General features: G+C 39.7%; 1 protein-coding gene across 2 annotated transcripts in view; it reads right to left on the bottom strand.

The window, feature by feature from the left end:
* Positions 1–26,203, bottom strand: part of LRRK2 (leucine rich repeat kinase 2) — a 119,290-nt gene that overhangs the window by 49,862 nt on the left and 43,225 nt on the right. Inside the window, exons 13-27 of one of the 2 annotated variants that reach the window (XM_074942446.1) lie at positions 21,265–21,389; positions 18,372–18,505; positions 15,309–15,453; positions 15,028–15,167; positions 12,690–12,818; positions 12,438–12,608; positions 11,496–11,754; positions 11,054–11,242; positions 8,600–8,742; positions 7,965–8,031; positions 7,179–7,399; positions 5,485–5,735; positions 4,349–4,497; positions 3,080–3,173; positions 291–477 (exon numbers count right to left, since the gene is read on the bottom strand). In XM_074942446.1, the coding sequence (XP_074798547.1) occupies positions 291–477; positions 3,080–3,173; positions 4,349–4,497; positions 5,485–5,735; positions 7,179–7,399; positions 7,965–8,031; positions 8,600–8,742; positions 11,054–11,242; positions 11,496–11,754; positions 12,438–12,608; positions 12,690–12,818; positions 15,028–15,167; positions 15,309–15,453; positions 18,372–18,505; positions 21,265–21,389 (2,404 nt within the window). The remainder of the gene's footprint in view (positions 1–290; positions 478–3,079; positions 3,174–4,348; positions 4,498–5,484; positions 5,736–7,178; positions 7,400–7,964; positions 8,032–8,599; positions 8,743–11,053; positions 11,243–11,495; positions 11,755–12,437; positions 12,609–12,689; positions 12,819–15,027; positions 15,168–15,308; positions 15,454–18,371; positions 18,506–21,264; positions 21,390–26,203) is intronic. The other variant, XM_074942447.1, reaches the window with a different exon arrangement.

Genomic DNA, 26,203 nt, shown 5'->3' with positions numbered 1-26,203 from the left:
ACCTCTTCCCCGCCTCCTCCCCTGAGCGCAACATGTTCCCGCTTCTCCCCCCTCCCTCTCGGAGCTTGCTACAGCTGTTTGGCAGCAGCAACTGCTGGGAGGTAGGTGGAGAAGTGGGGACACGGCACGGTCGGGGAGGAGGAAGAGGTGAGGCGAGGCAGGGCGGGCGGAGAGCTTGGCTGCCAGTGAGTGCAGAGCACCCACTAACTTTTCCCCATGGGTGCTCCAGCCCCGGAGCACCCATGGAGTCGGTGCCTATGTTTTTAAGTATCTAAAAATTCATACTTTACCTCCTTTAACTTGTTATGGGACAGGTGTAGCTTTTCTAGCCTAGACCATGCATATGCTTTTTCATTCAAGTCCAAAATGTCTATCTGATTGTAGTTAAACAAGAGCTCCCTTAAGTTTAAGGATTTCCAGTGCATAGGTCCAGGCAGGTTTATGATTTTATTGTCGCTTAAGTCTACTGATCGCAAACTAAGAAAATAAAGGGGAAAATTAGCAGAGAAAATAAATAAAATGGAGACTAGCTATAAATATATGAATCTGTTATAAACAAACAAAGGGGGAAGATATTAGAATAAGAATTCCTGTTGGAAATTTAGATAGGAAGATAGAAATTTATTGACGACCCAAGGCCAACCTCAACAATGTTCTTAAAGAAAGTAAAGGTACAAAGCAACGGTAATTATCTGAGAAGATATTGCAAATAGGATGTGGATATATCAGGGGGAAAAAAAGGAAAAGAAAATCAGAGAACTAGGATTGATTCAATAAAGCGTACTTTTAATGTATTTATTTACACATGAAATTATATATTCTGGAAATGAACACTCAATGTAATGAATATACTTATTTCAGTGACTGAACCAAAAGTGGCACTTTCAAATACATGCATGTGCAGTTACATCAATATGGGATAATATAATTATTTTTATTTATATAGTATGATAAGCTTGCATGGTAACGTCCAGATTAATAAAAGACCAAATCTAAATTCTACTTTCAGTCACACCTGCGAAAATATGGAGTAACTCAAATTAAATCAATAGTTATTCCAGGTTTTTACCCATATATCAGAGCAGAATTTAGCCAATGGTCCCAGGTTCAAGTGACTTCACAATAATGGCATCTTTACTAAAATAAACACGCTCAGAGCATTCATTTCAAAATAATATCAGAAGAATGTTTATTTTAATGTGTTTTACGAGATTCAAATAAAAAGGCACTGTTTCCCCAAATGTTTTTGCATGTATATACTGGAAGACAACATGCTGAAGAAACACATGCATTGTGTGTATTTATTTCTATGTGCAATCTATTGAACAAATGCAGCTGTGTTTATTTCAATGTGAGGTATGAACTATGCAAGAAATTCATGGTATTCTTTTTTGACTTTTCTGGGCTGGGAGAAACAAAGCTTGAGAGCTGCATCTCCTTCAATTAGTATATTAAGTTTTAGGGCTCTCAATTAATAGCAGTTAACTCCCATGATTAACTCAAAAAAATTAATCATGATTAATCACAGTTTTAAATCACAATGCTAAACAATAGAATACTAATTGAAATTTATGGATTTTTTCCTACATTTTCAAATATATTGATTTAAATTACAACACAGAATACAAAGTGTACAGTGCTTACTTTATATTATTTTTATTACAAATATTTTCACTATAAAAATGGTAAACAAAAAAAATAGTATTTTTCAATTCACCTCATACAAGTACTGTAGTGCACTCTCTTTATCGTGAAAGTGCAATTTACAAATGTAGATTTTTTTTGTTACATAACTGCACTCAAAACAATGTAAAACTTTAGAGCCTAGAAGTCCACTCAGTCCTACTTCTTGTTCAGCCAATTGCTAAGACAAACAAGTTTGCTTACATTTATGGGAGATAATGCTGCCTGCTTCTTATTTACCATGTCACCTGAAAGCGAGAACAGGTGTTCACATGGCACTTTTGTAGCTGGCATCACAAGGTATTTACGTGCCAAATACTTCTATAGAAGTAGTTGGAGTCAATATGTAACCAGTAGTGGACACTGGAATGAATAACAGGAGGGGGCCACAGAGATATTGGATACATAGAAGAGGGGGGTGGAGCTGCAGTGCTAGAACCAGGAGAAGTGATAGGAGGGAGCTGCCATGTGAGAGATGTATAGAGGAGCAGAACTGGTGCCTAAGAAGTGACTTGAAAAAGTGGGTTGGAGAGTAGTGCTGAGGCTGGAAGGATAGAGAGAGGAAGTGGGCGAGTAAACCTCTCTGGAGCTTGGAAAGGTGGTGGAAAGGAATGGGAGTGCCAGTGGAAAGGAGCAAGTGCATGAGTGTGGGAGGTGTTGTTAGGCCATTTTAAAAATAGTTAACATATTAAAAACCAGCCTCATGGGTCTGTGTATTATTCAGATCTGGACTGAGTATTCTTTACATCCCTAGTATTAATGCGGTTGCAATTAAAAGATGGCCAAAATAATGCACTCGGCACAATGTGCTAAAATTTAACATTGCTGTAACAAAACTTAATAGGGCTAGTTTTCACATGAATAATGCTTTGAAGGAACAGGATAATTTGTGACAAATGCAGCTCTAACCCAATTCAACTTAGGGGGCCATATGCAGTGTTATTCTTTGAGAAAGAACTTATCGTAGATATTTGGGAAGAGAGCCACTGGACTCAGTTGCTTTGTGCAAAAGGATGAAGTTCCAAGACTTAATGAAAAGAGGAATTGCCAATATCTTTTCTACCTTCTTTGCACCAGAAAAAACAAATTGGTTCTAGCACTGGAGGCAAAAATGGGCGGCTTCAGCATTCCTAAAAACATCTTTTAGTTTTAAAAAAGGAGAGGTTCATAGTTTGGAACCATCTAGGGGATTCAGGCTTCCTCCAGTTATTGAGGAAAAAGTGACTGACTCTGGCTTGAGTTAATGGTCACCATGTTTTCGATTTAGTCTTTTTAGGATGATCGTCTGAAAACATTGAGTAGAAACACGCCGTATTTTCTGCTTAATAATGGCCATTTCACTAGGTTTTCCTTCACAGAAGACACAACATTGGCATTAACAAGTGAAATAACTTACTGTGGAAGAAGAAGAATTGCTTCTGGAATACTGACAAAATGATTTTGAGATAATTTTAAACTTGTTATGCTAGATGGCAAGTTAGATATGGTATCTAAAATAGAAAAGAAACTGAATTATTTCCTTTAGGCATAATTTTTCAGCACTTTTTACCTTAGTTTATAAAGCTGTCATTTTCTAAAATTAGAGATAGATTGTGAGGCTAGTTTCCAAACACAGGTATCTGATTCTATTTTCTGGTGCTCAAATTGGCACGTAGAAGCATAAATAACCATTTTAATCACCCAAGTGTTGACTTGAGCTGCCAAAGACAGGATTTGGATTTTCTTTTTCAGGAACTCCCATCTGAAAACTGAACTCCCAATTTGAAGAGTTTAGAGGAGAATTAAAACACCTATTTTCTCCAAATATTTCTACCTTTTTTTTTTTTTTTTTACTTTTATTAGACACTATGACATTTAATTTCATATTGTTATCCAACATTGAAATATTCTTATTTACATTTTGCTGTGTTACTAATACTATATATGTTTGTCATTCCACCAATGTAGTAAAATACCATATGTACATAAAAGATCGATTAAAAAAAACTTCATTTATTCCAGACAACAGCTACATTCTGAAAGACTGAGAAACTAGATTATAAGCATATGCAAAATAAAAAATTCTATATGTTGGATAGACATGTACGAAATTCTAATAATAATTTAAGAACTTCTATAAATTCATTAGGACAGGTGGATTCATGTATTACATTTTCTCAAATTAGTTAATTTTTTGTATAAAACGTTTTAAGCCATTGAATTACACTCTATATTGCTTAGTCGAATGACAGTATTGCTTAGTCAAATGACAGGAGAAATCTATGCAGACACTCAAAGGTTCACTCATCTCACTTAAACCAGTATACATTTAAATAAATGGGAGTTATACTGGTGTAAAATTGGCATGAGAAAAGAATCAAGTTCAAGTTAATATTTATCAACAGTTACCACACCACAGTACCTGAGATGCAACAGTTATTTCCTATGGCAAGCATAGGGAAATAGTATTGTATGTGTGATAATTGTTGTGGTAAACTGTGGCTAATGGATATAGTGTGGTAACTGTTGATAAATGTTTAGGAGGCTAATACTGTATATTAGACCTTGCTGTTTTTCAAGCAGTCTTTACATTAACTGTTCTGCTTTGCCTTGTCCGTATCTAGACTACAGCACGTATCATCTAAACCTCTCTCATCCTTTTTTTAGCAACTCCTAGAATACTTACCAAGTAAATTCATCCTGGCACTAAATATCTCCAATTTTGTGCACTCCTTGAGAAAATTAACAGCCAGGGATGAAATATTGTTCTTACTAATGTTTAAAACTTTCAGTTTCTTCAAGCATATGGGTGAACATATACCTGAAATTTTGTTTCTAAGGTAAAGGAAAACAAATATTACAAGTGTTATACAAAACTACTTGCTAAAAAATGGAAAGTTAGAGTATGGACCTGATTTTGCAGTCTTTAATTATGCAAACAGAAACTGAAAATAGTTTTACCTGAGTAAGGACTGATGGATCAGGATTGAGATTTATCCACAATACCAATGCATATGACAATGTGAATACCTCACCGTATGTATTTATCCACTTCATAATTCAAATGTGAGCGTGTGCAATAAAGTGTGATTTTCTGATTATACATTAAGATCCAATCGTCAAGCACATGTGATTAACTTTAAGTAAGGGTATGTCTACACCAGAATTAAAAACCCGCAGCTGGCCCATGCCAACTGACTCAGGCTCGCAAGGCTCAGGCCAAGTGGCTGTTTAATTGCAATATGGACATTTGGGCTGCCATTTAACTTGAGCCCCGCGAGCCCAAGACAGCTGGAACGGGCCAGCCGCGGGTGTCTAACTGCAGTGCAGACATACCCTATGTGAGCAGTTCCACTGACTTAATATGTGTTTGCAGGATTGCAACCTAAAGAGCATCTGTCAATTTAAAAGAAATAGGTAAACAATTTCTACAGGACATGGACAGACAGGGAGAATACAGATAGTTCTAAGATTAATATATCATGTTACAATGGATGTATTCTAGAAGAAAGAACAAGGGAAACAGAGAGTTAAAGATTTTCAGTGTGAAATATAAACTAAGATGTTAGAGATATTTGGGAATGAGAGGAATAGCAAAAACCTCTCCACCATGGTGGTATTAGAAACATGAACTCATCTAATGAAACATAATAAAAATGAAGAAATGGAAGGGAAACCTGGATTCTGCATCTCCTTGCTTTTGTGAATTTAATTAATTATTATAACACATTTTTGATCAGAAAATAATTTACATTCAGTGACACTGATTATTTCCTGCAATTTTTGTTAAACAGTAATCAGATAAACTGGCACTATTCTTACCCTTCTAGCATTAGCTGTTCCAGGTTTTCTGCAACATCCACAAGAAATTTAGGAATGCATGACAGCTGATTGTATGATAGATTAAGATGCTTTAGAGACGGGCATTTGCTATGTGGATCCAAAGCTAAAGAAGGGCCAATTTCATTCCGAGAGATATCAAGGTTTGCAATACAATTCATTTTCAGTAAATAAGTAGGAAAAGATGCAAACTGGTTACTGTGCAAATCCAAGTAAGTCAAACATTTCAAAGTCTGAAAGAAAAGGAGAATTTCTTTTTAAAAAGTACAACACACAGATATGCATTTCTAATTTTTAAACTAAATTAATATTTAGGCAATTATTTCACATTTATTTTATTTATCCTATCAAGTAAAATGAGAGAAAATGGTAATTATTATAATGTATTATATAATATTATATCAATAAAATAAAGAGGATGTTCAGGCATGCTGTAATAAAACTAACTAGTACAATTACACAAAGCCTTTAGCACAGTGGTCTCCAATCTTTTTACGTCCAAGATCACTTTTTGAATGTAAGGGCAACCCAGGATCTATCCCGCCGCTTACCCGAGGCCCTGCCCCTTCCCCAAAGTCCCGCCCCACTCACTCCATCCCCTCCTTTCTCCATCACTCGCTCTCCCCCACCCTCACTCACTTTCACCGGGCTGGGGTAGACGGTAGGGGTTTGGGAGGGAGTGCGGGCTCTGGGCTGGGGCCGAGAGATTTGCAGTGTGGGAGGGGGCTCTGGGCTGAGCCTGGGGCAGGGGGGTTGGGGTGCAGGAAGGGGTACAGGGTGCTGGCTCTGGGAGGGGGGTCAGGGCTGGGGCAGAGAGTGTTTGGGTGCAGGAGACGGTGGGGGTACTGGCTCTGGGAGGGGGTCAGGACTGGGGCTTGGGGTACAAGAGGTGGTTGGGATGCAGGCTCCGGGAGGGGGCTCAGGACTGGGGCTTGGGGTGCAGCCTCTCGCCAGGCATCACTTACCTCCGGAAGCTCCTGGTTGGGGTGAAGTGTGGCTGCTCCTAAGGCAGACTCCCTGACTACCCCAACCCCACGCCACTCCTGGAAGGGGCCAACGCACCCCTGCTGGAGGTGGGGGGCAGGCAGCACGTGGCTCCACATGTTGCCCCTCTCTGCAAGCACTGCCCCCGCAGCTCCCATTGGCCACAGCTCCCTGTTACCGGGCAATGGGAGCTGCAGAGGCAGTTCTTGCAGGCAGGAGCAGTGTGCAGAGGGAGATCCTTGCCCCCACGGCTGCGCTGGCCACTTCCGGGAGTGGCGTGGGGCTGGGGTAGGCAGGGAGTCTGTCTTAGCGGCAGCCCTGCTGCACAGCCGGAGATCGCGATCAACTGGGAGATCCTCTAGGATCGACCAGTCGATCGCAATCGACGGGTTGGTGACCGCTGCTTTCGCATACAAGTAACATATGCGGTTCTGATTTCCATTTACATAATTCAATCACGTAAACTATCTGTAACATATACTTCCCAGTTTGACCCTCTGCAGCAAGTATCCAACAGAAACTCCCTGAGCATGTCTGCACAACTAACACCACATTCAATTACTGCATGAAAATTGTACACATGCAAATCAGGGATGCGAATGTACACATGTAGGCACAATGATGACAATCTGGTCTTTGATCTTAAAAGAACTGATAATTTTCTTGCATTATGTAAAATGACATAAAATTACTTCACACAGTTGTTCTGGAATGCTTGTGAGTGCATTTTGGTGCAGCTCCAATTTCTCAAGACGTTCCAAGTGACCAGTTAAGCAGCAGTTCTGACTGATGGCATCTATATTCTCCAGCTCATTTGATGAAAGATCTAATGACTTAATACATTCTTTCTCAGAGACCAAAGAAGACAAACTGTCTGATCGTCTTAAATGTGATTGGAATTTTGAGATCCCTTCTATTAAAACAAAAACATAAGCATTCATCTTCACAGGTAAAACATACAACAATTTAATAAACACGATTTCATTTATCTCTGAATTACAATTCACAGAATTTCAGGTCTAACTCTGTACCCAATGAAGGCAATGGCTGTTTAGATATTGGCTGAAATGGGAGCCAATGAGGACTTCTGTTAAGAAGCTGCAATTCAAATTCCTATAGGGTTCTATAGGGAGTAGAGGGATACTGGTGTTCTGCATAATACAAATGGCTTTAAAAATGCTTCTTAGGGCTGTCATGAATGTACATTATTATACATAATCTTATAGAAATTCTTTGTAAAGCTGAAGAGAAAAGTGCTTTACTGTATAAGCAACATTTGTACTGTTTTAGTAAAGTATTAGGAGTAATTTTTCTAAATAATATTTTTGGAAAAAACATCCCCCTAGTTTTTCAAACTTGAATATAACAGTACCAATGTTGCTTAGACAGTTTACTTCAACGGATTACAGATTACAGTTATCCACAAAAAAAAAATGTTAAAAACTGGAAAATCTTATGTATTTTTACATCTGACTTACTGTGAGATTCATCTGAAGACAATTTTCTTCTTTGCTTCACTAATGGTTCATTATCTGAACCAGGTCCCTGATAAATCCCAAAACAGAACAAAAAAACAACAGCTGTGAATATTTTTACATCTCTAAAAACGTAAGAATTCAACTAACTTTCTTTTTATAGCAATCTGCAAGTCATCCACACAGTAACCCAAAAAGGTGAGAATTTTAAAATCTAACAACAAAAAGTAGCTTACTTACTATTTTTTAAGAATTACTGACTTGTAATACAAAACAAGAATAGATTTAAAGTATAATGAAATTTACAGGCTATTTTTCTTTGGCAACATAAAAATGACAATTAGTTTTAAAAGTATTAAGATACCATATCTGAAGTTCTCGTTAGATCAGAATGGCTATTTGTACTGTTTGCCATAGGCAGTTCATAAACATTTGCTGAAATAAAATGCTATCTATGGCAGTACTCTATTTAGATGGGAGCACAGTCATCACACAGTTATGGAATATTTTATAAGGTGCTAAATGGTGTACCGGTGACCACCAGTCATTTCTTGATACTTTATCATTAATAGTTTTCCATCAGGCAACACACATAATGGATTTAGGGAGGTTTACAGTGAATAAATTACTTATCTTACCAGAGAATTGGAATGCCTTTGCAAAGTAGGAGAATATCTTTGTAAGGGTGTGTCTTTGTACAGATCAGCAACTGAAATGGAGTTGTATTTCTTTTTCATCAGAAATGAACCTTCACTCCCTATTACAAAGTGAGGACATAGGACTACAGAAAATTCAACCAAATAATACACATATCAACATAAACCGTAGTGCAGTATTTCCAGCACATTAATAATAGCATGAATTAGCCAGTCAATTCCATGTGCAATATGTAAATAACATACTCTAGTTTCGAATATATGTACTATATTAATTTAACAAGCTACAGATATGAACTTTAGTTTGCAAGGTCATTCCTTTTGCATTCACGCTAACAGGATTTTCAGAAATGTAGAGCTGTGATACTTAAATTGTCTTTAAAAATATATCCTCGTCTGCTTGGAAGCAGGAGAGCTCTGAGCCATACAGTCAAACAGGCTGTGGAAGGGCGTTTCAGACTTGTGGCTTCAGCATGTCTTAGAACAAATTGCTCCATCAGCCATTAGAGGCCACTCTAGTGGCTGCTGTTGAGTAATCTACAGTTGCCTGCCCTTGTTCCTCCTGCAGTTCTACCCTCCTCTTCTGTTCTTTGCCTATGCTGTCCTATAGAGCAGAGTGGCAGCACTTGAAGCTGAGAGGGAAGGAAGGGAGGGAGGTGCCTTCTGAGTACCCCCTTCTCTTGAATGGGAAGGGGAGGAAGAGTGGAGTCCCCTCAACTCACCACCACTGCATGAGAGGGTAAAAGAAAAAAAGGCATCTGGCCCCTTTTGGCCTTCGGACGAGAAGGTGAGAGATGGTGGTTTGGTGGATGGAATGAACTAAAAAAGGTCCAAAGGCTTTCTCAGCCCTGACTGGCAAAGGAGGGAGACAGAGAGAATCCTAATTCCTTTAGATATTAAGAAAGGATGGATGGGATGCTCCTGGGTTTCTTCCCACCTTGGATGGAAATTAACTCACATCTTGTTCCACCATACAAAATGTTAATATAAATAATAATTAATGGTATTGTGAATATAAATTCTCCCTCCCATCATTGTTTAATGGGAAATGTCTGAGTGTTTTGGTGGCTCCTGTGGTTTGGTATATCTGGGCCCCATTTAGTCTTATTTCCTCCTATCTGCTGGACGTGTGAAGTGGAGGTAGGAGATCTTTGTGTGCCTCATATTCATTCTTTGTGGAGGAGGAGACAGGGCTCTAAAATCCTAAGACCACCATGTTAGAAGAATTCATGCTGTTCACACAATTTACAAATGAATACCAGTTTTGATATATGGGGCAAGAAACAGTATCTACTAGCATACAAACTTCTGGAAAACAATGCTACAGTAATGAAAAATGATGCTGAATAATGCAATAGAAAAAAACAAAATAGATAAAAATATCAACAAGTTGGACTTTTCTGATTTCACAAAGATGTTAAAATGCAAATTCTTGAGCAATGGTTTTAGGTTTCCAAGATTTCAAAAAATAACACTGGCATTAAAGCAAAAAATCTGATTGTACAAAGTAACAATGTCTAGCCAATTTTATTAATTAGTCACTGAATGCAATGCAAAAATTGTGTTTTAACTATTTAATGACATTAACATTTACTATAATTACTGCCGGGAAAGATTGTATGTTGAAGATGCATCAATAGAATTTAAGTTAAGTTTTCTGAAGATGTGATAAAGACTCTATTTTTTATAGAGAAGGTGAGTGAGGTATCTTTTACTGGACCAACTTCTATTGGTGAAAAAGACAAGCTTTGAGCTACACAGAGCTTTTATTCAGGTCTGGAAAAGGTACTTAGAGTGTCACAGCTAAATACAGGGTGGAACAAATTGTTTAGCATAAGTAGTGAACACATATTCGAAGAGACCATTTGAGGTGAAGTGGCCGTTAACACCTCTCCAGTCATAAGACAAAAAAGAGGGGTTAGTGGGTTACAGATTGCTGTAATAAACCATAAATCCAATGTCTTTATTAAGACCATGATTTTTAGGGTCTAGCAAAGAGTTTTAAAATTAAGCTCCTAGGCTCATCTTTTGAAGATGTTCTGCAGGTTTCTTTGAGGATGAGGCCAGATAGTCAATTCATATCTGACCTGTTTTATGAAAAGTGTTTGCTCCTAGGTGATATGATGTTTTGATCCTTTATTATTTTTCAGTGTGAGTTCATTTGAGCCAATGAAATGATAGAAAATAAATTATCAAGTGAATAACCTAAAACCTAAGAACTTTAGTTTCATGTTTTGAAGACATACATTTACCTGCCACTGTTTTCCACATATACCATAACAAATATCCTATAGTTATATACAAAGAGTTCTACCTTAAAATAAATAAATTGCAGTATACACTTTACTTATTTATTTATTACTTTAAATTGAATTTTCATCCCAAATTCTAGACCAGCATTGTTAAGAGGAGACAAAATTGCTAGAGTATATGTACCTTCGCTATCGATATCATCACTCAAGAGAAAAACACTGTCTACTAATAGCTCAGGCATGAATATCCAATCATCACTTTTATCCAGTGCATCTTCAGAGAAAGTTACATTACAATTGGATCTTGATTGGTCTTCTGAAAAACTCTTCATTTGGTATCTGAGCACCATTCTTGCCAATGCAGAACCTGCATCTAAGACACGTAAGAAACCAATAAAGTGGCATGTTCTTCAGTAAATTCATGAGGATTAAAATTACTATAAAGACTTGATTTTTTATTTTTAAAGTTTAGGTTTCAGAACCAAGAGGGCTATGCTGATTTACACAACCTATGTAACAGGCTCTCTACCACTGTATTTCAATTTTAAAACTCTTTCTGAAGGTTTGTAAAACGTCATTAGGAGGGTTTATCACATTTTAATATAACAAATTCTACATACACTTACTTGTTTGTTTTTTTATAGGAGTAAGTTTATTTGGGAACAAAGGGCTGAGCCAGGAAGGTTCAATTCTTCCAATACAAAATCCTCCAAGACATATACTGCTGTTGGCCACATCCAGGCTAAGCTTCCTTAAGAGCAAGCTAATGATTTGGCTATCTCCTTTCTTTATGCTGACAGTTAAAGCACTCCGAACATCCTGCTCTCGAGCACCACTAGTTAATAGTAGTTCCACCAGCTTAGGATTGCTTCCTTTCTCACAAACCTATTACAGAAGAAATGAATAAAATGTGTGTAAAACAGCAGCTTAGATTTTAACAAGAGTTGTTTCAACTATTGTTTCTCCATATTCTCAGTGTGGTGTCCTGCGATGAACTGTAACACAGAATTTCCTAAACATCAAGGCTGATATTTTCAAAACTGCCTAAGTGAAGCCGATCAAGGCCCCTATGATGCTTTAACCTACTTGTGTAATGAATACCTTCAAAACATGTGGCAAATGCCATATATTTTGGCATGAGTACACATAAGTGGTTGGTTATACCAATGAAAATCATGGATATTTATGATTTGCTTGCTGCAATTTGAAGTCAATGGTGTGACGCTTCTTGGGATACCCAGGATTGAGAGTCACCTTTTTACCCTTGTGCCTCCTGGGAGAGGGAGACTTGCTTGTGCTTAACTGAATGTCAGCTCCCTGATAAGTTAGCCCAACAACTTATCTCCTCTGGGCTATGCCAGCCCTTACTTTGCCTTGCAGGTTAACACTAGATGTACCTCAGTCACCAAACCCATTTGAAACTTTTCCCTGCAGGATGCTCAGAACACTGTAGGATTGGGTCTAAAGATAGTTAATCTTGCTCATGCAGGCACACACACAAATTAAAATCATCCCAGAAAGTGACATCTTTCAAACCAATATAATGATCTACATTTCCAAGAACCTACCTGATAGATTAAAGAGCTCGTCTTTGTGTTCTTATTAACATCAGCTCCTAGTAAAAGTAAACATTCAGCCATAATGCTATTGTATTCAGCACATGCTTTCTCCAGCATCATGTTTTTTAAATCATCATTGTTGGCTATTTTAGCGAAGCATTTACAGCACAAGCTTTGAAACTGAATGGGAAGAGAAATAATTGAAATGAAGGTAGCAAACTTCAGAACATTTGGATGTGGAGTGATTGAAAGAGAAGATACCTGCTGGTCTCTTTGTTCAGTGAAACACATGGACATCTGATAAAAAATGACTGTGTCAAATGATTCATATATCAGCAGCTTTGCAAAACAAGGTGACAAGTCAAGGATTGTCAAGATCATGTGAAATCCCTACAAATAACAAAATGATGTTATCAACAACAAATGTATATTTAAAAAATATCAAATTTTAAAATGATGGAAGTCAGATACCATGTGTTACAGAATTAACAACAAAGAAATTTATTAGTAAAATAGCTATACTCTTTTGGTATCTTTTGTTTTGGTTTTTGAGACATGTAATCATATTGGACTGCAAGGTGGATCAGAACATAACAGAAGGTCTGAGCATCGAACCACTTTTAGTCTTAAGAATATTTCTACATCATAGTCAGGAGCTCTGATTAAGCCATTAAGGCATGCACAGGCATACCTGGTGCAGCACTGATCAAACTAGCTTTCTAAAAATAGCAATGAAACTGTGGTGGTGCGGGTGACTGCATAGGCTAGCTGCCCGAGCATGTACCCAAGGTCCTGGACAGGCTTGCACTTAGTTAGCTAACCCATGCTGCTGCCTGTGCTTCACTGCCATTTTTAGTGAGCTAGCTAGATCAAAGATAGCTTTGGCATGCCCACAGGTGCTGCAATCACACCTCCCTACTGCAGTGTACATATACCCTCAGTTGCAGTTTAGTCTCGGTTAGTTTGATCCACTTATGTAAGTTAGTGGCAGCTATTGGTTGATGTATTGAAAAACTAGCAGTGGGCCTGGTCCATTATCAGGTCCACTGTTATAAACTGAAATTACCTAACTTTATGTAAAAATAAAATATTGTCAACATTTTAGGCCCAGCATTTAATTTCACTCAAACACTACTTTTGCTGAAAACCTTAATTTCCAGATTACCCCTAGATGTATACATATTCTCCCTCCAAACTATCATTCATAGATATAAGAGAGAAAATAAAACAGAACATAAATTTGAATTAATTCTTAGCATGAATAAAGTTGTACATGTCTTCATAAGTTGAGATAGTGCCTAGCTGTAGCACAAATACACAGGAGAGAAAAAAAGGAAGACCTTTCCCCTCCCTTTTGCATTCTCAGTGTAAGGGACAGACATGACAACGGCTCCTGTGCTCAGAAACTGCAAGACTGCTTCTTACTAATGCCCAGAGGACACAAGTTACCCCATATGGGGTGGGTGAAGGTGCCCCCTATCAGATATTGGAGTGTTCACACCACACAGCCCGCATGCCTGCTCCATAATGTTCAATTTGAAACACCAGTTTGCTAAAATACAGTAAATCTAGAAATTAAAGAGAAAAAACTCAACAACTCTAAATGTAAAATGTGAGGCTATTAACTAGAAATGGGTAAACAGTGATATATAAGAACCTTTGTTCATAACTCATTGTGACTAAATACTATTTGAGTAATTTCCTCCCCCAAAACATTATTTTTTCATTTTTCTCCATTTCCGTACTGGGCACCAAGTTAAACCTGAAAGGGAAAAGCCAAAAATCTCTGAAAGTAGGCCATGCATACGATATTTCTAGCTTGAGCTGAAATAGAAGTAGTGGGACTCTCAGAAAAAAGTGACCTCACATGATGGCTTCATTCCACTGGAAAAATAAAGCTGATGACAAGCAGGGAAAGCCTCACATCTACAGGAGCCAGGCAAAAGCTACTGAACTCATTGCCTGACAAAATAAGAATGAGTACCACCCTCACCACATTCAAAACTTTATGCAAAACCCATCTGTTCAATAAACTTTCCCACAATAACCTTCTCAAGTACAACAGCATCCATACATACAGATGTTTTTAAAAAAATCTCATCAATAACTTTGAGCTTGTTGCTGATGACAGGGCTGAAAGACACACATTTTGCATTTATTTTTCATAAAAGGTGCTCAGATACAACTATGATGGGTACATTATAAAATGATGATTGATAGAGTGACGGATTGTTATCAGGGGATTTCTGTTCCAGTTTTACAGACCATATACGTTCAGATAAGCATCCATACTTAGAGGTGCATATTTTGAACTGAATTCATGCCTTCTGAGACAGCCATTACTATGGGAACCTCAACAGTTCGATTTAATTTTAAATGTTTACTTTCTCAGCTTTATAGTAATTCTATCATTATTTGCATTACTGTAGTAACTAAGAACCTTAGTCAAAGACCATGTTCCCATTGTGCTAGGCACTGTACAAACACAAAAAATCAGAAACGTATTTCAAATTTATATATCAAATAATGTTTTTAAAAATAAACCTGTTCCCATTTTCTTTCATTCATTCTCATCTTTACACTCAAATAAATCACATACGTGTATCTGTATTTCAACGACCTCCTTAAATCGTCGTAAAGTAGAAACCAGGACTGTTGCCAGCACATGCATAGATGCGATACACAAACTCTTTCTTGTAATCAAAGATCCTAGAAGACTCAAACCTAAGCACTGAATTTCTAGAAAAAAAGATTATTAATATTAATTACTCGTTCAGAATTAAAGAGACAAATTTAGTATGTTATATTTATAATATGATGTAAAGATAAATGTGAATCTTGTAATAGCCTATGTAAGTCACAAGACATCTTCCTATGTACCTTGATCATCTGGATACATCTGTAGTGTGTGAAGTATAGTGTCTGTGGCTCCTTGCTGGGATAACATTTGTAGTGCACCAGAGCACTCCACTACAGAAGAAAGTATTTTTAATCCACATTTCTGAATGCCAGGATTTCCAATAAACTAAAAGAGAAATAAATACAAAATAAGGTCAGATTTTTTTCTCAATGTGATAAGGAAAGTTGCTTGTCAGTTTTTTTTCTCAAAGGTGTAAAATTGTAGCTGTTATGAGAGTAATCATTGCAATTAAATTTGCATAAACCTTTCCATTATACCTTCTGTTTCATCTTTTCATAACTTTCCATAATATTCACCTTTCAGGCTGAAAGGTGAATATTTTTTGAAAGTTAGAGCAAAAACTATTCAGTCATTTTGAGTATAAGGAGATCAAAAAAATGCACTTTCCCCATTGCCAAAAACACAGAACAAAAACAAGCCTCTGAAACACAAGACAAATGGCTCAAAAACATATGATGCTTTTGAAAGCATTTTCTTAATAATCCAAAGGTCAGCATCATCTGGGTTACATGACATGAAGGAAGCTATGCCTGCGGGCTAAGCCTAACAGACACACAAGACTTCAAAAATATCTAATCTTTTTTTCAGTTATGCAATAAATGTTAGGGAAGAATGGCCATAAATAACTTGTTTCCCTTCATTTACATTTGTAACCTGAAGACAAAGTACCAGCCAATTGCCCTGCTGCCGGGCTTTACAATATATAGGTCATGATCCCCCGGGGAGTTACAAACAGATCTCAAGAGGGTTAGGACCATTTTTCCTCTTTATCCTTTTCTTATCCTTTCATTACTGTGAACCAAGCACGAACTGATGCAAGGATGCCTTCCTGAATCTGTAATAGTTCCAAGATAGTGTCTCTTAACCAGTGGGTTGTGACCCCCACATAAGGATCACAAAAGGCATTAAGGGATATGACGTTGTCTGGACCGGTGATCTGCTAGGCCACTCCAATCCTTGACTCTGGGAGCCAGCCTTACCCTGCTCTGCTGTGAGAACCCCCACTCCTGGGCTGTTCACACACAGCCTCTGGCATGTAAGCTGCTCCCAGCTACTTGCAAGCGAATGACCCTAGCCAATATCTCCGGTTCCAGACACGACCCTGGGAACCTCCGTCTTGCAGTGTCCAGTTATGTCGGCTGTACGCTGCAAGATTATATACGTTTGTCAATTTAACAAAGAGATTGATATGTACCAGGCTTGTTCTCCCAAGGGGAGTCTTTGACACACTGCAAACCAAACACACTGTTTCAGATAGAATAAACGAACAGATTTATTAGCTATAAAGGTAGATTTACGTGATTATAAGTCAAAGCATAACAAGTAAGATTTGGTCAAATGAAATAAAAGCAAAACGCATTCTAAGCTGATCTTAACACTTTCAATGTCCTTACAAACTTAGATGCTTCTCACCACAGGCTGGCTCTTCAGCCAGGCTCTCCCCTTTGATAAGTGGCTCAGTCGCTTGGTGGTGGTGGTGGTGTCTGTAGATGTAGGTGGAAGAGAGAGAGCATGGCAAAATGTCTCTCCCTTTTATCACGTCCTTTCTTTCCTCTTGGTTTTGCCCCTCCCGCCTCTTCAGAGTCAGGTGAGCATTACCTCATTGCAGTCCCAAACTGCCCAAAGGAAGGGGGTGACTCCCTTGAGGGTCTAACAGATTCTTTTGTTGCTGCCTAAGACAGTGTCCATTGTTCCTGTGAGGCTGAGCTGGGTTTTGTCCCATCCATGCCCTGATGAGGTGTGAACTGCCTCTGTGTTCTTGGAGAGTTTTTGCATGGGCTTGCTTTAAGCCATGAGGATACATTTTCAGCCTCATAACTATATACATGAAATTATAACCTATAACATTATGGTAACAATTACTATAACAACGATGTTCAGTGCATTACGAGCCTTCCAAAGACACCCAACATGACAAACTTTGCATTGGATACCACACAATCATTTCATAAAGATGAACATAGGGGTGTAGGGTGTTTCCCCGAGGTAGAGAGCGTCACAAGGGGGGGAATCACAAGGTATTGAAAATTTTACCAGTTTAAAGCAAGGAAAATCTCACTTCCTACTTCCTGCACACCTTTACCCTTCAAGGTCAAGCATTCTCATTCAACCCCCTGAAACACAGACAACTAAATAAATTACATAGTTTTATCATTGCTAGTATTGATACATTGTTTACTGTGACTACTTTTATAACAAAAGTAAGGGGGTTATAAAAATTTTGACTTCACTAAGGAGTTGCTAACTCAAAAATGTTGAGAGAAATGGCTCTCAGAGATGTGTGAACTGCCTCATTCATCTCAATCATGGCCACATGGATTCGATGGGCCCTGGGATTTGGCATCTTTCCAACGTGCCATAGAATTCAGCATTTTTGCCATAGAACTGCTATTTTGCTGCAGCCAGTGGCCCAACGTTTTGTTTTCTGTCTCCTTATCCTGCTGGGACCTGCTTGCAGGTGCCTCTTGCTCTCCAGGCTTCTTCTCAAGAGGTTGCAACTATCTTGCTCTTCCCAATGGCTACAGGGTCAAGCAGTCCCAGGCAGTTTTGTTTGGTATGGAATAGCTTGAGAAACACTGTTCTATTGGAATCCAAGAAATTTGTATTCATAGTTACAGGTTTTAGGTAAATCACGTTAAGTGAACAGTTGCAGGTTTTTCTGTGCAAATGTCATTAAATTCTAGCTTATGCAGGACATTCATTATTTGTGTGTAAAGCAGTCTTTCACATATAAAATATCATAAACAACTGCAAATGAATTGAATGTCTAAGAAATATTAAGTCTTCTAATAAATATCCACTAGAATTATTACATCAAAGATGAACTTCTCTGGCATATTCCAGAATAAATTAGAGTAAAAAAAATAATAATGTAGATGAACACGTGTATGAAAGGTCACGTAAGGTAAAGTTTATCAAATCAACCGGAAAATGATTTCATTGCATTCGAAGTTATAAATAAGTCATTAATTGCAACTATAAAATACCAAGCAAATTTATTAGGAGAAAGATTTTAACCATACCCTGTTCAAAGCATCAAGCACTAGTGTGTGAGTCCCCTCCAACAAACACTGGTTTTTAATTACTTTTAAGGTAAGCATCAAGTCAGCATCTCCCACTGCTCCTGAAGAACTATTTTGCCGTTCTTTTGTGGCACCTGTAACACATAGAAAAACACTTCTTCAGGGAAACAAATTTCACATTTTCTTTTGAAATCAGTAGTGCAATGAAACTGTTGCAAAGTTATTTACAAATAACTCATGAGACCTTTGGGATGGGGTGTACTCCCCACACAGCCCTGAGAAGGTAAATTAGGCCCAATTATCCTACAGTCTGCACCTGGAGGAGGAGCCATGGAGCAGGGGTTGATTAAATGAGGGTCAGCTGGACGGGAACAGGTGGTGCCTGTATAAAACTCAGAAGTTAAGGAGCAGAAGAGAGCTGTTAGGAAGTAGTCTGCAGTCACCCCTTGGGAGAAGGGAAGTGTATTTGGGACTAGAGAAAAGAAGCCTACAGTTACAGTGGAGCATAGCTTGGCAAGCCCAGAGATGGGGAAGAGCAGAGCGGCAGGCAAGGCTCATGGAGAAGAGCAAAGAGGTGTGGGGTAGGTCCAACCTTAGCTGCTGATGAGAGGGCCTCTGAGCCAGGACCCAGAGTAAGGGTGGGCCTGTGTCCCCTGACCAGCTGCTGAAGTGGCACCAGTGGGGCAGTGAGCAGGAAGACTGCCTAAGCCCATTTGTCAAGAAGGACTTTGATACCGCAGAAGAGGGGGGACATGTCTGGTGACCTGGCCAGAGGGCTGAGTCATGAAGAGGAGGCTGAGGTTCTTGGAGTGAGAGGGGCCTGCAGGCCAAGGGGATGATGGGAGGAGACACACTGCCAGAGGACGGTGCAACAGCTAGCCAGAGCTAATCTCCAGGATGGCCAGGAAGAGGGGCCACCAGTGGTGAGTGCACCCCATGACAGCCTAATTCTAGCTTCCCACTGTTTTCACACTCCTGTAACGTCACAGACCAGAGTTACCAAGAGCCTGTGGTGTTAAAACTCAGTTTCTTCATGTTGCTGTTTGTTATGAAACAAATACTCACTCCAAAGAATTTTGGTTGCAGCAAATTGGGGGGATTTTGCATGTGAACTTGTATAATACGTTAATCATTCATAAACTGAATCCCAATTAACCTCAAACCTAGTAAAATAAGATGGGATTCAGACAGATCACATACTTTTCTATGAGTGGGGATGAAGTCTAATCATACAGAGAACCATGTAGGGCACCAGTCAACAGCAGATTCAAGAGAAATGAAAAATTCAGCTTTTGTTTGAACTTTCAGTTCAAAATCTAGCAAGAAATTAACTACTTAATGGAGCTCTCTGTTTCTTAGTGTCCATACTACTTATTTAAATGCCTTTAGGATTTTCTTGGAAGGAAAACACTTAAAAGGAATTTTAGACTACTAGACCTTTCCATTGGCAGCAGATTAGAAACCAAATTATATTCACAGAGAACATCAATGGAAATTGTGCACACATAAAAGAGCAGAACATGGTCCTTAGTTTAACATTTTTGCAGTAATCAGCACTCAAGGCAAAGTAGCACTACAGAAAGTAACTAGGAATCATTTAAAAGACTCTTTAGGATTCAAGAATGTACTTATTATTTTTTGATAAAATACTTTAACTTTCTTCACGTATTAACCTTCAAACGCCAACGCAGGCAACATTCAAAGGGAAAAAAACTTGTCTCTTTTTTGGCTTCATTATGATGGACAACGGCTCACAAGATTTTAGTAAAAAAGGAGAATTTCTCCTGCTGTTGAATATCAAGTCTTAAATCTCCTGTTTTTGCTCAAAGAAAAGGAGTACTTGTGGCACCTTAGAGACTAAACAATTTATTTGAGCATATTTTGCTCAAGGTCTCATTGAATGAATGGAAAAATAATACAATTATATTACAAGGGACAAGAAACTGAAATCTGAGCTTGTAAGAGTAACCTGCATTTAATCAAACTGTTTAAAACTGGGGTTTTTTGGTCAATATTCATTTAACCAAAACTCCTGACAAACACTTGCAAGAAATGCTGGCTTCAAAAAGATTCAGTTCCCCATCTCTTCAGTTAAGACTGAGAAAGCTCCCACTCCAGATCTTATGGGACTATCAGCAAAAACAAAGAGGACAAGACTTAATATTCTTGATTTAAAAAAATGCTCAGGTAACAAAACAAATCTTTTCTAACCTTGTCCAAGCCTTCTGTTTCTACACAAGAACGAACAAAACGAACACACGTTTTTTCCCCTCTGCAGATTGCCTCTAAGGTGTTTCTTTGGAAAGGATTTCCTAAATCATCTAGTTTGGCCTCACAACTATTTGCTGTAGACAAGAGCTAATATGTTTCTAATCTTGAAGTCACTGCCCCCACTGCTTGGTGTGTGAGAGAGAACATTAACTGGATATGACACTGAAATGAAGCAATACCTCCTGCTAGTATATCCAATTTGAAAGAATGTTTGTTATTTTTTGTCCATCACTAATGGAACATCCAATAAATTAAGCTATAAAGTCATGGCAAGGGATCCATATTCCTTAAGTCTATAAGTGGTATCAAGGGAAGCAGTAATGGATCAAATTAATTACTGGTATAAGTCCATCATTGGAGAAGTCAATAGAGTTTCAGCAGTGATTAATTTGGCCCAATATGTTCAATGTTTGCCAAGCTTTTTCCTCCACCTTTAGCTATGTTTCTACCCTTTTCAAACATAAAAGTTCTCTTTTAATTATAGAGCTTTAAGTAAAAATTACTCATACGAAATTCTACTACAGGATGGATGATTAACTATTTTAAGAAAGATCAGAAAACAGCCTTATTTATATTTTCCCATTTGATGTACAATGCCAGCTATTTTTCTTGGATGACTTACCAGGGATCATAAAAGGTAAAATGACTCGAAGGGCCTCCAGCTGTACAGATGGCACCTTTCCATGTTTCCTCATGGCCTTTATGACTTCTGATGCAACTATCATCACTATGTCCAAATGGGGGAAACTAAGAGCAAATATGCATTTACAGAATTAATAAACATACAATTTAGAAATGCATTAGTTTTAGTTTGGTAAACAGCAGTATGTGAGTCTGCACACTAATCTTCTCAGTTTTAACTAGCAAACAAATTCAGCTATTGTAATTTTCTTATACAGTATTTTCATGCTTTTAATCTCTATTATAATACTAAATGTAATTATTTCAATCCTGGAACATTCAGAAGTTTTCTATGCTGTGCAGACTAATAACAGAGCATGTTACTGAGAAGTGTACCTTTCATAAGTACCACTTTAAAACTCTGCTCTACATGCAAGAAAGGACGTGACCTCACTCCCTCCGTTTGCTCCATAGTTTCCATAAACCGTTCATGAAGTGACAGACGCTTGTTTGCAGAAATGAACAGAATCTGTGATGTCAGCTTTTGATCTATCAAAACTGTATTTATTAACATCAAAACACAAACCCTAGCTCAGTTTATTGGCATTCCAAAATGGGTAGCAACAAAGCCTCTAATTAGCTTTTGAGGGCAATCTCCTTTATTTTAATATTTTTTCATTACTTTTAAAGTGGTAAAAAATAGCACCTAAACACATGCTAAGGCTGCTGTCCTTTGGGTTTTCTAAATTTCACTCTTCATAGCAATATTTCCTTTAAAATGTTTCTATTACACAATTAGGTCAGTGGTCCCCAAACTGTGGGGCATGCCCCCCTAGATGGGCATGGGGGAACTATTTTGGGGGGGTAATGGAGCCCATGCGTGCCCCCATTGGGGGCAGGGAGGGTGCACAACCCAGCCCCACTCTGCCCCTGGCCTTCTGGCCCCCCAGCTCCTGACCGCAGCTTTGGCTCTGCTCCCAACAGCAGTTTCTGGGGGGGCGCAGACCAGGTGGGGGACATGACTGTAGAAGTTTGGGGACCACTGAATTAGGTAAATAAAAATGCACTTTCTTTCCAATTAAAAGGACTTAATGCGATTGCATATGGCTACTTTCATATGTAAATATGGTTGTGCAGCACATTAACATTCATGTGATAAGGAAATAAGAGGAAATACTTGATCAGCAAGATGAGGAAGTTACTCACCTTGTGCAGTAATGCAGTAACGATGGTTCCTCAAGATGTGTCTGTGTCCCTGTGCCGCTGATCAGAGATCTTTGGCGTCTGTTCACCTGGTGCATGTGTGGCTCCTTGCCTGCCACAAGGCTACCAAGCGTGCACGGGTGAACCCTCCTCAGTTCCTTCTCTACCGCAGAGTCAAAGACAAGAACTCCGAAGTAGAGGGGAGGTCGTGGAGCACCCACAGAGATACATCTCAAAGAACTATAGTTACTACATAAGCTGAGTAACTTCTTCTTCGAGCAGTGTCCCTATGGGTGTTCCACTGTATGTGACTCCCACCACTGGAGGCTGGGGCTTCAGAGTTGAGGCTGTTATAGATGATAGCACCGTGACACCAAATCTGGCATCTGCAGCCGAGCGTCCCAGGATGGCATAATGTTCTGCAAAGGTGTGAGCAGATGCTCAGGTAGCTGCTCTGCAGATTTCTGATATAGGGACATCCTTGGAGAATGCAATGAAGGAGGAGACTGACCTCATAGAATGTGTGCGTATTGAAGATGGGAGTGCTACATTATGTATCTGGTAACAGAGCTTGATACAATTCAAGACCCATTTGGAGAATCTTTGAGCTGAAATTGCAGTACCTTTTGACCTATCTGCCAATGGAGAGGAAGAGTCTGAGATTTTCTGAAAGCTCTTGTTCTAGGCCATGGTTCTCCTCACATTGAGCATATTGAGGATGGCTTCTCTATTATCCTGATGAGGTTTAGGATAAAAGGTTGAAAGCTGAATAAGCTGATTTATATGAAAAGTGGAAGTCACCGTGGGAGTGAACTTTAGATGTGGTTGAAGTGATTTTGCCAGGGAAGAACACAGTGAAAGGGGGGCAGGGGATGTGTCATCAGGGCCATATTTCCCCTATCCTTGCTGAGGTAATGGTAATCAGGAACGCTATCTTCATTGAAAGGTGAGTTAATGAACAAGTGGCCATGGTTTCAAATGGCTGTCTAGTCAGTCCTTTTAACACTAGGCTGAGATCCCATTGAGGAGTGGGAGGTCTGGGTTGGGGAAAGAGGTTTGCTATGCCTTTGAGAAGCCTCTTTGCGGTCAGCTGAGAGAAGATTGAGTATTCTTCTACTCCTGGTGGAAGGTTGCAATTGCTGCTAGGGGAACCTTTACCAAGCTGATAGACCCAATTTCTTGAGAATTAACAGGTAATCCAGGATTACCGGTAGGGTGGCTGCATTTAAGGTGACACCTTTGGGCTGACACCAGATTTGAAATCTCTTCCATTTTTGTGGGTAGTGTGACAAAGTTCCGAGCCTGTAATTGTGCGTCCTGCACTTTCTGGTAGATCCAGGGGCCTCAAACTCACTAAGGCCCCAATGTGTCCTTCCTTTGAGTGTAGTGGCCAGAGTCACAACCTATTGAGTTACTTTCATCACAGGCCAGTATGGGAGATGGAAAGGGGAAATACCCCACAGTCTTTGTTGCTCCATAGAGCTTATTAGGCACCTCCTGAATGGACCGAGTCTTGCTTCCCCTCTCAAGGGGATCTCTGTAGAGTATGGGGGGGGAGGGGAACCTGGGTCCGCCCTCTACTCCGGGTTCCAGCCCAGGTACCCTAAGGCTAGCAGCTGTGCATTTCCCTCCACCTCTAAATGCTGCTTTGATTCCCTGGGCCACTTCCCCCATGGTCCCCTCTTCCTAGCTTCACCTTACCTCAGGATACACAATGCTTCCTCCTCCAGATCCTTTCACCTGGGCTCTCTCCAGGGAACTGGAAAGGAAAGCTTTTAAGCAGTCTGAGTGAGACCTTGATTGGTTCCACCTGTCTCCATTAGCCTAATGACCTTAATTGGTTAATTGGCATCAGGTGCCTTGATTGGCCTGGAGTAGCCTTTGTTTGGCTCTCCAGGGACCTGCTGATCCTGAGGCCGATATACCTGCCTTCCCCAACTCTTATATCCTTCTGGTCTGACTCCCTCACAGTAGGTAGTATGAGTAGCTCCTTTCCGATGTGTAACAGCACCTCCAGTACCTCCTCAGAGCAAGATGTGCTAACACCATGAAGGAACCAGGCTTTGAGTCACAGAATCTGCAGGTTGGGATGGAGTACGCGTCCTGCATTCTGCAACAGCAGATATGGAATGATTGGAAGAGTCATCAGTGGTCATAATGTCAGCTGTGACAGGTAAGGGTACCACATCTGCCCGGTCCAGGTGGAGCAATCAATATGATGTTTGCTTTCTCTTTTTTCACTTTCAACAGGACTTTCAGAATTAGAGGGAATGGGGGGAAAGGTGTAAAGAAGACCCTCGTCCCATGAGAAGAAGAGTGTCCCTCACGGAGTGTCATCCGATCCCTGCTCTGGAGCAGTACTGAGGATATTTCTTGTTCTGGTAAGTAGTGAACAGGTCCTACTGTCGGTGTCGCCCATTGCTGGAATATGTCGTGTAGGACCACTCAATTTATTTCCCATTCATGGTAGAGTGAGAACTTGCAGCTGACATTTTCCACTGTTGTGTTGTGTATTCCTGGGAGGTATTCCCACTGATATTATGACATTGTGGGAAATGCACCAGTCCCATAGCTTTAGCGCTTCCATACAAAGGGAGTGTGATCTGGCACCTCCCTGACAGTTTATGTAATACATGCAGGCCACATTGTCCGTCATGACTTTTGTGTGTGCGTGTGTGTGTGTGTGTGTGCGTGCGCGAGATCAGCAAGAGGAAGTGAGCACACACATTTGACCACTCTGAGTTTGAGGAGGTTGATGTGAAGGCACGTTTCAGATGGTGACCATTTGTCCTGCACCATGAGACCACTGAGATGTGCACCCCAGCCTATGAGGGATGCACTGGTGGTCAGGTGTAACAATGGTGGAGGCCGAATAAATGCGATTCCCATACATACATTTACTGGGTCTTTCCACCAGTCCAAGGATTACTTGACCTTGTTGGGCATCGAAAAAAAATTTATGATCTCTGTTCGGCCTGTAAACCAAACTGAACCAGGCTTGGAGGCATCTCATGCATAGTCTGGCATGAGCTATGACCGATGTGCCTGCGGCCATATGCCCTAGGAGCTGGAGGCAGTCTGGCCAAGATTTGGGAGCTGGATTGTATTGTCTCTAACAGCGTGGATAGGCTGAGGAATCTGTGTGGTGGGAGGAACACTTTTGCCTGGATGGAGTCAAGGTCAGCTCCTATGAATTCTAGTCTTGTACCGGTGTTAATGTTTATTTGTAGACCCAGATTCTGGTACAGATTCAGTGGTGTCTGGGTGACTCGCCGGGCTTTGGCAAAGGAACTGAGAAGGCAGTCATCCAGGTAAGGATAAAATCATGATTCCCTGAGAGCATAAGTGAGCTGCTACCACAAAGAGAATAAGCAGGGGGCCAACAAGAGGCCAAAAGGGAGTACTCTGCACTGGTAGTTCTCTTGGCCTAGCATGAACCTACGGTAACATCTGTGACTCAGCATGATGGAAATGTGGAAGTATGCATCTTGGAGGTTGAGGGCAGAAAATCAATCTTCTTTCTCTAATGCTGGAATAATCATTGATAGAGTGACCATCTTCATATATCTGAGTGCTCTGAGGTCCAGTATGTGTATCCAACCTCCCTTTTTCTTTGGTATTAGGAAGTAGCAAGAATAGAAACCTTTGCCTCTTAGATGTATGGGCACAGGCTCTGTCAAGGTTCCTCCCCCACTCTGAACTCTAGGGTACAGATGTGGGGACCTGCATGAAAAACC

This window comes from Natator depressus, chromosome 1 (genome assembly GCF_965152275.1).
Source record: "Natator depressus isolate rNatDep1 chromosome 1, rNatDep2.hap1, whole genome shotgun sequence".
NCBI classification, from domain to species: domain Eukaryota; kingdom Metazoa; phylum Chordata; order Testudines; family Cheloniidae; genus Natator; species Natator depressus.
Note: the sequence above shows the minus strand (reverse complement) of the source record. Positions and strands in the feature narration are given on the sequence as shown.